The 13730-nt window shown below is 41.3% G+C and overlaps 1 protein-coding gene across 13 annotated transcripts in view; it reads right to left on the minus strand.

Moving 5' to 3' along the window:
- Nucleotides 1-13730, minus strand: part of LOC128697336 (mannosylglucosyl-3-phosphoglycerate phosphatase) — a 495221-nt gene that overhangs the window by 104145 nt on the left and 377346 nt on the right. For all 13 annotated transcript variants that reach the window (XR_011393159.1, XM_070094215.1, XM_070094210.1 and 10 more), the window contains one exon: nt 3047-3212. Coding sequence is in view for 12 of the 13 variants with exons in the window: in XM_070094215.1 (XP_069950316.1) it covers nt 3047-3212 (166 nt within the window). In the remaining variant the exon portion in view is untranslated. The remainder of the gene's footprint in view (nt 1-3046; nt 3213-13730) is intronic.

The following is a 13730-nucleotide window of genomic DNA, read 5'->3' on the forward strand; positions in this document are numbered from 1 at the left end:
ATTAATGTAGTCTGGGCATCTAGAGAGGCTAGAGAGGAACAAGATGATGAAGAGGGAGTATACAGTGGTCCCTCGTTTTTCATAATTAATCCGTTCCTGGAGCCGTTACTATAAACAAAATTTACGATTTGCGAATCAATTTTCCCCACAAGAAATAATGTAAATACAATTAATCCGTTCCTGACACCCAGAAGTATTAAAACAAAAAAATTTTTTACATGAAATATACATGTAGTACATAAACAATACAATGGGAAATGATGAATGAAACATTAACAGCGTAACACTTACCTCTATTGGAGATTCTTCTTAGTGTATGGGAGACTGGAGGAGGAAAGAGATTGGATTGTTTACAGTTTGGAAGGGGAATCCCCTTCCAGCAACACCTCAGGTACCAATTGCTTCTCTGGGGTTGCTTCTCTTCTCTGTTTCTTAATGCCACTTGGACCACCTTGAGAGTCACTCTAGTCCTGTCTCGCAAAGTAACTGTGGAGAGAGCTCTGTTTCTGGCGTCTCTTTAACACTTCCCTAAAATGGCCCAAGACTTTGTCACTGTACATATTTCTCACCTTCTTTACCACAGGCTTGGCACTAGGAGCTTTCTTTGGAGCCATGGTAGCTTATTTAGCACTTGCAAGCACTAAAATGAGTGGAATATTATGAAATATTTTGTAGGAGCACTTGAGGGGACCTTCACTCACTGGTAAACAATGCCAGACTGGCTGGGTAGGGAGGCCGCCCCAGCTCACACCGTGCACACGCGTCCCGGACGAACTACTATTCGCGAGTCAACCTATGAAAAGCGAGTCCATGTTTATACGAAAATACCCCTATGATTGGCGAAATTTACGATTGCCGAAAACTACGAAAAGCGAGGGACCACTGTATATCTTGGGTGGAGGGTAGTACGGGTAGGATTCATTCAAAGAAGAGTTGGAGGGAGGAGTAAAGGCTTTGAGTGCTATAAGCTTGAACACCCAATTGACACATTATAGTAGTCACAGGATATGCGAGAGAGTTAGGTCAAAATGAGTAAAGACAAGTGGGATTTATGACTTGACGTGCTGTTGGAGTGTGAACAAGGTAACATTTGTGAAGGGATTCCAGGAAAACCAGTTAGCTGGACTTGAGTATGGAGGTGGGAAGTACAGTGCCTGTGCCTGTGGCATGCTCTCTGCCAATCCCTAGGTACCTTACCCTCTTCCATACATTTATTAAATAATACCACCAACCACTCCAAAATTATATCCCCACCTGCTTTTAACATTTCTATCTTTATCCCATCAATCCCAGCTGCCTTACCTCCTTTCATTCTACCCACTGCCTCACAAACTTCCCCCACACTAACAACTGGCTCTTCCTCACTCCTACAAGATGTTATTCCTCCTTGCCCTATACAGGTAAACACGAAATCACAGCTTCCCTATCTTCATCAACATTTAACAATTCCTCAAAATATTCCCTCCATCTTCCCAATACCTCTAACTCTCCATTTAATAACTCTCCTCTCCTATTTTTAACTGTCAAATCCATTTGTTCCCTAGGCTTCCTCAAAAACTTTTTCTTATTTTCAACAAAATTTGTTGATAACATCTCACCCACTCTCTCATTTGCTCTCTTTTTACATTGCTTCACCACTCTCTTAACCTCTCTTTTTCTCTCCATATACTCTTCCCTCCTCGCATCACTTCTACTTTGTAAAAACTTCTCATATGCTAACTTTTTCTCCCTTACTACTCTCTTTACATCATCATTCCACCAATTGCTCTTCTTCCCTCCTGCACCCACTTTCCTGTAACCACAAACTTCTGCTGAACACTCTAACACTACATTCTTAAACCTCCCCCATACATCTATATGGACATTAAGTGTATATATTATTTATATACACTTAATGTCCCTAAAAACATTCATGAAATGTTTACTGCCCTTGTAGTCTTAAGTTAAGCTTAAGCTTGCCAGAAATGCTCTGCATAACCATAATATATCATGTGGAAATAAACTTGAATTTGAATTTGACTTAGAGTATACGGTCTGTTCAGAAAGTTGTGCCAGGAATCAGAAGTCTCCAAATTCAATACAATTAAATTTTAATAGGTATGAATTATATTATCCTCAAAACATAGGCTAAATCCTTGTGAATGCTCTGCATACAAGGGGCTTTTAGCATGTTACACTTAACCACTGTATTTCTTTGTACATCTATGTATCATGTCCAAATTAATAATAAATAAATAAATAAATATCACCAAGTCTTTGACTGAGGGATGATGACACTAGCTACAGGACAAATTTTTCATCACCGAAACACATGGCATCAGGTGATTAATTAAAGTCTGGACTCTCCCACACCAATTGCAAGTGTGTCCACATAGCCTCAAGACTGACCTGATCTGCCTTTGGGTCTAACTGTACTACTTTCACTGAAGCTCAGATGATTGTGTACATGACTGATGATAATGTCAGAAGAATATAGTGTTTTATTCTGTTTGATGGATGCTCTAGACACAGAACAACTATAAAACTGAAAACAAAATACTGTCCTCTTCTAGCATTATTATACATTATCCATCTAATCTCTCTCTCTTACACCATCATCTGAGCTTCAGTGAACATGAAACAGTCAAGGAAGCTAGGAGTCCCCTACCTATCTTCAGCAAATTCATCAAAAATCAAATAATTCTGCTACTCTGAAGACTATTTCAGGCTACTTTCAGCCTGAAACTGACCAAAATCATCTCCATTTCACTAATTCTTAAGTAGTCTTAAGCATTAGGAATAATTTACCCAAAATGCGTTGCATACTAGTGGCTTTCTTTTGTGCTTACCAATGTTTTATTATGTTCATGTAAACTACATTATCTTTGTACCACATAAGGAAATTGGTGTCTTGAGTTCTTTCCAAGATTTCTAGAAGGTGCAGATCTCAACCATCTGTAGCCATATGTTTCAATGATGAAGAGTCTGCCCTGTAGCCAGTGCCATAACTTTCCAGGCAGACTGTATAACCCTACTTCTTTTACTTAAGTACTTTGAATGCACTTACCTTCATATTCTTTAAGAGCTTCTTTTAGTTCTTCATCAGGTTCAAACTTGGAGTCTACAACAACCTTCTCAATATCAACATTGATGCTGGTTCCTTCCTGACTTAAAGTTATTGTTGAAAATTCCCTGAAGTCTGTGCCACTCTTGAGAACAAACTTATCATTTATCTGTAATAAATGACATATTGCATTGGGCTCTGGTACTCAAATTAATTAGAAAATCACCAAACAATGCACATAGCTAGCACTAGTATTATTCTCCTGAGTGGCTTTTGAGTTTGTAGTTGTGTGTGTATAAGAAGTTCTTTTCTTTGAATTACTAATATTAGTGTGCTATTAAACCAGGATAATCCAAGAATAAGACACTTGTACAACATTTCAAAATCTGTATTGAGGAAATGTTTCCTCACACCCATACAAGAGTGTTGGTATAATTATACTCGCATACATTTCCCTCTTTGCTTCCAAGGACAAAGTTCTTTGTCTCCACAGACTCCTAAGTGCATCACTCACCTTTTCCCCTCATCAATTCAATGATTCACCTCATCCTTCATAGACCCATCTACTGACACGTCCACTCCCAAATATCTGAATACATTCACCTCCTCAAAACTCTCTCCCTCCAATTTGATATTCAGTCTTTCACCACATAATCTTTTTATCCTCATAACCTTACTCTTTCCTATATTCACTTTTAATTTTCTTCTTTTACATGCCCTACCAAATTCATCCACCAACCTCTGCAACTTCTCTTCAGAATCTCCCAAGAGCACAGTGTCATTAGCAAAGAGCAACTGTGACAACTTCCACTTTGTGTTTGATTCTTTATCTTTTAACTCCACACCTCTTGCCAAGACCCTCACATTTACTTCTCTTACAACCCCATCTATAAATATAATGAACAAACATGGTGACATCACACATCCTTGTCTAAGGCCTACTTTTACTGGGAAATAATCTCCCTCTTTCCTACAATATATGATTTTTGGTAAATATTTTTTTTCTCGGTTGTTTATTGGGCTATCTTACTGAATCTTGGGCAATGTGTGATGGAAAAATGTTTCTTAATGTACACCAAAAATGAAAGAAATTGGGCTATAAATAGTGGAATTCACTTCTCAGCCATTAGCTGCCCATTAGCAGTATATTTTCGTATGGTTTTTGTGGTTCTATTCTCATTTTTTGGTCTCATTTGATAGAATGGAAGATACATTACAGAAATATATATGATTTTGATTGATTTCATGACAAAACGTACTTTGAAATTGAGCTCAAAGTAGCGGATATGTTCAATTCTTTGGTGATGTTCAAGAGTAACAAATGACGTCACCATCTAATATGTGTCCAACTGGCCAGTCCAATACGCAGCCACGAATGGGTTGACATTATTTATACAATTATTACAATAATGCAGTAGCCTGCATAACAGTAAATAAATTTTTTGAGTGAATAAAAATTCCAAATGGTAAGCATGAGTAATATAAGAGGAGCCTAGAGTTGTGACTAATGAACAGAGAAAATGTTATTTTAGTGCCAAGAATGTCTGCATTGTTTATTCTGGACCCTATTTTGAAATTGGCATCTTTTGAAATTTTTGTGAACTTGGCCAAATTGCCAATTTCTGACCACTTTATTGGGCAGTTGAAATAGGTGAATGAGCAGTTTCTTGTACTCATTCAGTAAGTTTGTTCAGGTATACACAAATACAGTTACACAGACTATCATACATAGCAGCGTATGTAGAGAGAACTGAGGATAACCCAAAAAAGTCATATGACTTATTTCCAGTACCTGGCATGGGCTTGCCATTTATGATTTTTAGATGTTGCAGGTGTATGGTATAGGAAGCAGGTTACTGAAAGCAGTGAAGAGTTTTTACGAGGATAGTGAGGCTCAAGTTAGAGTATGTAAGAAAGAGGGAGATTATTTCCCAGTAAAAGTAGGCCTTAGACAAGGATGTGTGATGTCACCGTGGTTGTTTAATATATTTATAGATGGGGTTGTAAGAGAAGTAAATGCGAGGGTCTTGGCAAGAGGCGTGGAGTTAAAAGATAAAGAATCACACGTAAAATGGGAGTTGTCACAGTTGCTCTTTGCTGATGACACTGTGCTCTTGGGAGATTCTGAAGAGAAGTTGCAGAGGATGGTGGATGAATTTGGTAGGGTATGTAAAAGAAGAAAATTAAAAGTGAATACAGGAAAGAGTAAGGTTATGAGGATAACAAAAAGATTAGGTGATGAAAGATTGGATATCAGATTGGAGGGAGAGAGTATGGAGGAGGTGAATGTATTCAGATATTTGGAAGTGGACGTGTCAGCGGATGGGTCTATGAAAGATGAGGTGAATCATAGAATTGATGAGGGGAAAAGGGTGAGCAGTGCACTTAGGAGTCTGTGAAGACAAAGAACTTTGTCCTTGGAAGCAAAGAGGGGAATGTATGAGAGTATAGTTCTACAAGTGCTCTTATATGGGTGTGAAGCATGGGTGATGAATGTTGCAGTGAGGAGAAGGCTGGAGGCAGTGGAGATGTCGTGTCTGAGGGCAATGTGTGGTGTGAATATAATGCAGAGAATTCATAGTTTGGAAGTTAGGAGGAGGTGCGGGATTGCTGTTGTCCAGAGGGCTGAGGAAGGGTTGTTGAGGTGATTCGGACATGTAGAGAGAATGGAGCGAAACAGAATGACTTCAAGAGTGTATCAGTCTGTAGTGGAAGGAAGGCGGGGTAGGGGTCGGCCTAGGAAATGTTGGAGGGAGGGGGTAAAGGAGGTTTTGTGTGCGAGGGGCTTGGGCTTTTAGCGGGCATGCGTGAGCGTGTTTGATAGGAGTGAATGGAGACAAATGGTTTTTAATACTTGATGTGCTGTTGGAGTGTGAGCAAAGCAACATTTATGAAGGGATTCAGGGGAACCGGCAGGCTGGACTCGAGTCCTGGAGATGGGAAGTACAGTGCCTGCACTGTGAAGGAGGGGTGTTAATGTTGCAGTTTAAAAACTGTAGTGTAATGCACCCTTCTGGCAAGACAGTGATGGAGTGAATGATGGTGAAAGTTTTTCTTTTTTGGGCCACCCGGCCTTGGTGGGAATCAGCCAGTGTGCTAATAAAAAAATTTTTTTTTTTTTCTCAGCTGTTTGTTGAGATATCTTATTGAAACTTGGGCAATGTATGATGGAATGATGCTTCTTAATGTACACCAAAAATAAAAAAATCGGATGATAAATAACGGAGTTCACTTCTCAGAAATTAGCCACCCCTTAGTGGTATAATTTCGTATGGTTTTTATGGTTGTATTCTCATTTTTTTGGTCTCATTTGATGGAACAGAAGATTATTATTATTTTTTTTTTATTAACACACTGGCCGATTCCCACCAAGGCAGGGTGGCCCGAAAAAGAAAAACTTTCACCATCATTCACTCCATCACTGTCTTGCCAGAAGGGTGCTTTACACTACAGTTTTTAAACTGCAACATTAACACCCCTCTTTCAGAGTGCAGACACTGTACTTCTCATCTCCAGGACTCAAGTCCGGCCTGCCGGTTTCCCTGAATCCCTTCATAAATGTTACTTTGCTCACACTCCAACAGCACGTCAAGTATTAAAAACCATTTGTCTCCATTCACTCCTATCAAACACGCTCACGCATGCCCGTTGGAAGTCCAAGCCCCTAGCACACAAAACCTCCTTTACTCCCTCCCTCCAACCTTTCCTAGGCCGACCCCTACCCCGCCTTCCTTCCACTACACTGACTACAGACTGATACACTCTTGAAGTCATTCTGTTTCGCTCCATTCTCTCTACATGTCCGAATCACCTCAACAACCCTTCCTCAGCCCTCTGGACAACAGTTTTGGTAATCCCGCACCTCCTCCTAACTTCCAAACTACGAATTCTCTGCATTATATTCACACCACACATTGCCCTCAGACATGACATCTCCACTGTCTCCAGCCTTCTCCTCGCTGCAATATTCATCACCCATGCTTCACACCCATATAAGAGCGTTGGTAAAACTATACTCTCATACATTCCCCTCTTTGCCTCCAAGGACAAAGTTCTTTGTCTCCAAAGACTCCTAAGTGCACCGCTCACCCTTTTCCCCTCATCAATTCTATGATTCACCTCGTCTTTCATAGACCCATCCGCTGACACGTCCACTCCCAAATATCTGAATACATTCACCTCCTCCATACTCTCTCCCTCCAATCTGATATCCAATCTTTCATCACCTAATCTTTTTGTTCTCCTCATAACCTTACTCTTTCCTGTATTCACTTTTAATTTTCTTCTTTTGCATACCATACCAAATTCATCCACCAACCTCTGCAACTTCTATTCAGAATCTCCCAAGAGCACAGTGTCATCAGCAAAGAGCAAATGTGACAACTCCCACTTTATGTGTGATTCTTTATCTTTTAACTCCACGCCTCTTGCCAAGACCCTCGCATTTACTTCTCTTACAACCCCATCTATAAATATATTAAACAACCACGGTGACATCACACATCCTTGTCTAAGGCCTACTTTTACTGGGAAATAATCTCCCTCTTTCTTACATACTCTAACTTGAGCCTCACTATCCTCGTAAAAACTCTTCACTGCTTTCAGTAACCTACCTCCTACACCATACACCTGCAACATCTGCCACATTGCCCCCCTATCCACCCTGTAATACACCTTTTCCAAATCCATAAATGCCACAAAAACCTCTTTAGCCTTATCTAAATACTGTTCACTTATATGTTTCATTGTAAACACCTGGTCCACACACCCCCTACCTTTCCTTAAGCCTCCTTGTTCATCTGCTATCCTATTCTCCGTCTTACTCTTAATTCTTTCAAAAATAACTCTACCATACACTTTACCAGGTATACTCAACAGACTTATTCCCCTATAATTTTTGCACTCACTTTTGTCCCCTTTGCCTTTATACAAAGGAACTATGCATGCTCTCTGCCAATCCCTAGGTACCTTACCCTCTTCCATACATTTATTAAATAATTGCACCAACCACTCCAAAACTATATCCCCACCTGCTTTTAACATTTCTATCTTTATCCCATCAATCCCGGCTGCATTACCCCCTTTCGTTTTACCTACTGCCTCACGAACTTTCCCCACACTCACAACTGGCTCTTCCTCACTCCTACAAGATGTTATTCCTCCTTGCCCTATACACGAAATCACAGCTTCCCTATCTTCATCAACATTTAACAATTCCTCAAAATATTCCCTCCATCTTCCCAATACCTCCAACTCTCCATTTAATAACTCTCCTCTCCTATTTTTAACTGACAAATCCATTTGTTCTCTAGGCTTCCTTAACTTGTTAATCTCACTCCAAAACTTTTTCTTATTTTCAACAAAATTTGTTGATAACATCTCACCCACTCTCTCATTTGCTCTCTTTTTACATTGCTTCACCACTCTCTTAACCTCTCTCTTTTTCTCCATATACTCTTCCCTCCTTGCATCACTTCTACTTTGTGAAAACTTCTCATATGCTAACTTTTTCTCCCTTACTACTCTCTTTACATCATCATTTCACCAATCGCTCCTCTTCCCTCCCGCACCCACTTTCCTGTAACCACAAACTTCTGCTGAACACTCTAACACTACATTTTTAAACCTACCCCATACCTCTTCGACCCCATTGTCTATGCTCTCATTAGCCCATCTATCCTCCAATAGCTGTTTATATCTTACCCTAACTGCCTCCTCTTTTAGTTTATAAACCTTCACCTCTCTCTTCCCTGATGCTTCTATTCTCCTTGTATCCCATCTACCTTTTACTCTCAGTGTAGCTACAACTAAAAAGTGATCTGACATATCTGTGGCCCCTCTTTAAACACGTACATCCTGAAGTCTACTCAACAGTCTTTTATCTACCAATACATAATCCAACAAACTACTGTCATTTTGCCCTACATCATATCTTGTATACTTATTTATCCTCTTTTTCTTAAAATATGTATTACCTATAACTAAACCCCTTTCTATACAAAGTTCAATCAAAGGGCTCCCATTATCATTTACACCTGGCACCCCAAACTTACCTACCACCCCCTCTAAAAGTTTCTCCTACTTTAGCATTCAGGTCCCCTACCACAATTACTCTCTCACTTGGTTCAAATTTTCCTACATTCACTTAACATCTCCCAAAATCTCTCTCTCTCTCCTCTACATTCCTCTCTTCTCCAGGTGCATACACGCTTATTATGACCCACTTTTCGCATCCAACCTTTACTTTAATCCACATAATCCTTGAATTTACACATTCATATTTTCTTTTCTCCTTCCATAACTGATCCTTCAACATTACTGTTACTGGAACAGAAGATATATTACAGAAATAGATATGATTTTGATTGGTTTCAAGACAAAAAGTACCTTGAAATTGAGCTCAAAGTAGTGGATATGTTCGATTTTTGCCGATGTTCAATGAGCTTTCTTGTGTAAGTCAAGCTGGTTAACTTTATTAAGTGTATTCTAACCTAACCACTCTGTAATCTGGCAGACTCAATAATCCAGCACACTACAGGTCCCAATAATGCCAAATTTGTGATGGCTGACCTGTACTGTATCTAACAGGTACAGTATTACAAGGAACCTTATGGAAATAAATCACTGACTTTTTCTGTTATCCTAGGCAATTTACATATTTGTTACTATACAGTATGATCACAGTAAACAGGTGATATCACTTTATGCAAAATAACCACTGTCAAAAAATAATGAATCCCCAATTACAGTAGTACTTCCTTGATAAATCACAAAAACACTTGGAAATTCACTCTTTTTTCATAGTGGCTATTTTGTAAGATAATTGTAATAATCTAAAATTGTGTAAATATAGCTAAACAGCTAACTTACAATATGAGGACTGCATCAGCAACCACACGGGTGAAAAACTAGGAAATAAAAGAAAATGTAGAAAATACCATAGACAGTAAGCATTTATTGCAAGTGTAACATGGTGCTGGTGGAGAGGATACAGTGGAGAACAGAACACAATGTAAGCGTGACAGACAAGCAGTTAGGTTTGGCAAGGTTTGTTAGGTTAGGTTAGGTTAGGTAAGATTTATCAAGAAACAGGACAACTGATTTCTGACACGGGTCTTAGTCATATGATGACCCACAGCTGGAGCTTTTGGTCATTTAACTGAGGCCTTCCACTGGCTTACAGGTCCACCCCTTTAAAAATTAAGGTTATAATTATAATAATTTTAAAGGTCAATACTTTTATGTAGACAAGAAGTACTGTAACTCAACAGTACAGTGCTCAGCTTACAACTAGTAGGACCCACGATCGATTTCCAGGTTGGGCAAGATGTATGGGCAAGTCTCCTCACCCTGTCTGTTCAAATTTACCTGTTATGGGTTGGCATCTTGGAGAAGAAGGGGGTAGTAGACATACATAGAGGGAGGAGCAGTAGACATACATAGAGGGAAGGGTAGTAAACATAAGAGGGAGGGGTAGTAGACATACATTGAGGAAAGGGTAGTATACATACATAGAGGGAGGGGTAGTAGACATAAGGAGGGGGTAGTAGACATACATAGAGGGAGGAGCAGTAGACATATATAGAGGGAAGGGTAGTAGACATAAGAGGGAGGGGTAGTAGACATACACAGAGGAAAGGGTAGTATACATACATAGAGGGAGGGGTAGTAGACATATATAGAGGGAAGGGTAGTAGACATACATAGAGGGAGGGGTAGTAGACATAAGAGGGAGGGGGTAGTAGACATATATAAAGGCAAGGGTAGTAGGCATACATAGAGGGAGGGGTAGTAGACATAAGAGGGAGGGGTAGTAGACATAAGAGGGAGGGGTAGTAGACATAAGAGGGAGGGGTAGTAGATATAAGAGGGAGGGGTAGTAGACATAAGAGGGAGAGGGTAGTAGACATAAGAGGGAGAGGGTAGTAGACATAAGAGGGAGGGGTAGTAGACATAAGAGGGAGAGGGTAGTAGACATAAGAGGGAGAGGGTAGTAGACATAAGAGGGAGAGGGTAGTAGACATAAGAGGGAGGGGTAGTAGACATAAGAGGGAGAGGGTAGTAGACATAAGAGGGAGAGGGTAGTAGACATAAGAGGGAGAGGGTAGTAGACATAAGAGGGAGGGGTAATAGACATAAGAGGGAGAGGGTAGTAGACATAAGAGGGAGAGGGTAGTAGACATAAGAGGGAGGGGTAGTAGACATAAGAGGGAGAGGGTAGTAGACATAAGAGGGAGAGGGTAGTAGACATAAGAGGGAGAGGGTAGTAGACATAAGAGGGAGGGGTAGTAGACATAAGAGGGAGAGGGTAGTAGACATAAGAGGGAGAGGGTAGTAGACATAAGAGGGAGGGGTAGTAGACATAAGCGGGAGAGGGTAGTAGACATAAGAGGGAGGGGTAGTAGACATAAGAGGGAGAGGGTAGTAGACATAAGAGGGAGGGGTAATAGACATAAGAGGGAGAGGGTAGTAGACATAAGAGGGAGAGGGTAGTAGACATAAGAGGGAGAGGGTAGTAGACATAAGAGGGAGAGGGTAGTAGACATAAGAGGGAGAGGGTAGTAGACATAAGAGGGAGAGGGTAGTAGACATAAGAGGGAGGGGTAATAGACATAAGAGGGAGAGGGTAGTAGACATAAGAGGGAGAGGGTAGTAGACATAAGAGGGAGAGGGTAGTAGACATAAGAGGGAGAGGGTAGTAGACATAAGAGGGAGAGGGTAGTAGACATAAGAGGGAGAGGGTAGTAGACATAAGAGGGAGAGGGTAGTAGACATAAGAGGGAGGGAGAGGGTAGTAGACATAAGTGGGATGGGTAGTAGACATAAGAGGGAGAGGGTAGTAGACATAAGAGGGAGAGGGTAGTAGACATAAGAGGGAGAGGGTAGTAGACATAAGAGGGAGAGGGTAGTAGACATAAGAGGGAGAGGGTAGTAGACATAAGAGGGAGAGGGTAGTAGACATAAGAGGGAGAGGGTAGTAGACATAAGAGGGAGAGGGTAGTAGACATAAGAGGGAGAGGGTAGTAGACATAAGAGGGAGGGGTAGACATAAGAGGGAGAGGGTAGTAGACATAAGAGGGAGAGGGTAGTAGACATAAGAGGGAGAGGGTAGTAGACATAAGAGGGAGAGGGTAGTAGACATAAGAGGGAGAGGGTAGTAGACATAAGAGGGAGAGGGTAGTAGACATAAGAGGGAGAGGGTAGTAGACATAAGAGGGAGAGGGTAGTAGACATAAGAGGGAGAGGGTAGTAGACATAAGAGGGAGAGGGTAGTAGACATAAGAGGGAGAGGGTAGTAGACATAAGAGGGAGAGGGTAGTAGACATAAGAGGGAGAGGGTAGTAGACATAAGAGGGAGAGGGTAGTAGACATAAGAGGGAGAGGGTAGTAGACATAAGAGGGAGAGGGTAGTAGACATAAGAGGGAGAGGGTAGTAGACATAAGAGGGAGAGGGTAGTAGACATAAGAGGGAGAGGGTAGTAGACATAAGAGGGAGAGGGTAGTAGACATAAGAGGGAGAGGGTAGTAGACATAAGAGGGAGAGGGTAGTAGACATAAGAGGGAGAGGGTAGTAGACATAAGAGGGAGAGGGTAGTAGACATAAGAGGGAGAGGGTAGTAGACATAAGAGGGAGAGGGTAGTAGACATAAGAGGGAGAGGGTAGTAGACATAAGAGGGAGAGGGTAGTAGACATAAGAGGGAGAGGGTAGTAGACATAAGAGGGAGAGAGGGTAGTAGACATAAGAGGGAGAGGGTATTAGACATAAGAGGGAGAGGGTAGTAGACATAAGAGGGAGAGGGTAGTAGACATAAGAGGGAGAGGGTAGTAGACATAAGAGGGAGAGGGTAGTAGACATAAGAGGGAGAGGGTAGTAGACATAAGAGGGAGAGGGTAGTAGACATAAGAGGGAGAGGGTAGTAGACATAAGAGGGAGAGGGTAGTAGACATAAGAGGGAGAGGGTAGTAGACATAAGAGGGAGAGGGTAGTAGACATAAGAGGGAGAGGGTAGTAGACATAAGAGGGAGAGGGTAGTAGACATAAGAGGGAGAGGGTAGTAGACATAAGAGGGAGAGGGTAGTAGACATAAGAGGGAGAGGGTAGTAGACATAAGAGGGAGGGGTAGTAGACATAAGAGGGAGAGGGTAGTAGACATAAGAGGGAGAGGGTAGTAGACATAAGAGGGAGAGGGTAGTAGACATAAGAGGGAGAGGGTAGTAGACATAAGAGGGAGAGGGTAGTAGACATAAGAGGGAGAGGGTAGTAGACATAAGAGGGAGAGGGTAGTAGACATAAGAGGGAGAGGGTAGTAGACATAAGAGGGAGAGGGTAGTAGACATAAGAGGGAGAGGGTAGTAGACATAAGAGGGAGAGGGTAGTAGACATAAGAGGGAGAGGGTAGTAGACATAAGAGGGAGAGGGTAGTAGACATAAGAGGGAGAGGGTAGTAGACATAAGAGGGAGAGGGTAGTAGACATAAGAGGGAGGGTAGTAGACATAAGAGGGAGAGGGTAGTAGACATAAGAGGGAGAGGGTAGTAGACATAAGAGGGAGAGGGTAGTAGACATAAGAGGGAGGGGTAGTAGACATAAGAGGGAGAGGGTAGTAGACATAAAAGGGAGAGGGTAGTAGACATAAGAGGGAGAGGGTAATAGACATAAGAGGGAGGGGTAATAGACATAAGAGGG

The sequence above is a fragment of the Cherax quadricarinatus genome, chromosome 44 (assembly GCF_038502225.1).
Source record: "Cherax quadricarinatus isolate ZL_2023a chromosome 44, ASM3850222v1, whole genome shotgun sequence".
Taxonomy (NCBI): domain Eukaryota; kingdom Metazoa; phylum Arthropoda; class Malacostraca; order Decapoda; family Parastacidae; genus Cherax; species Cherax quadricarinatus.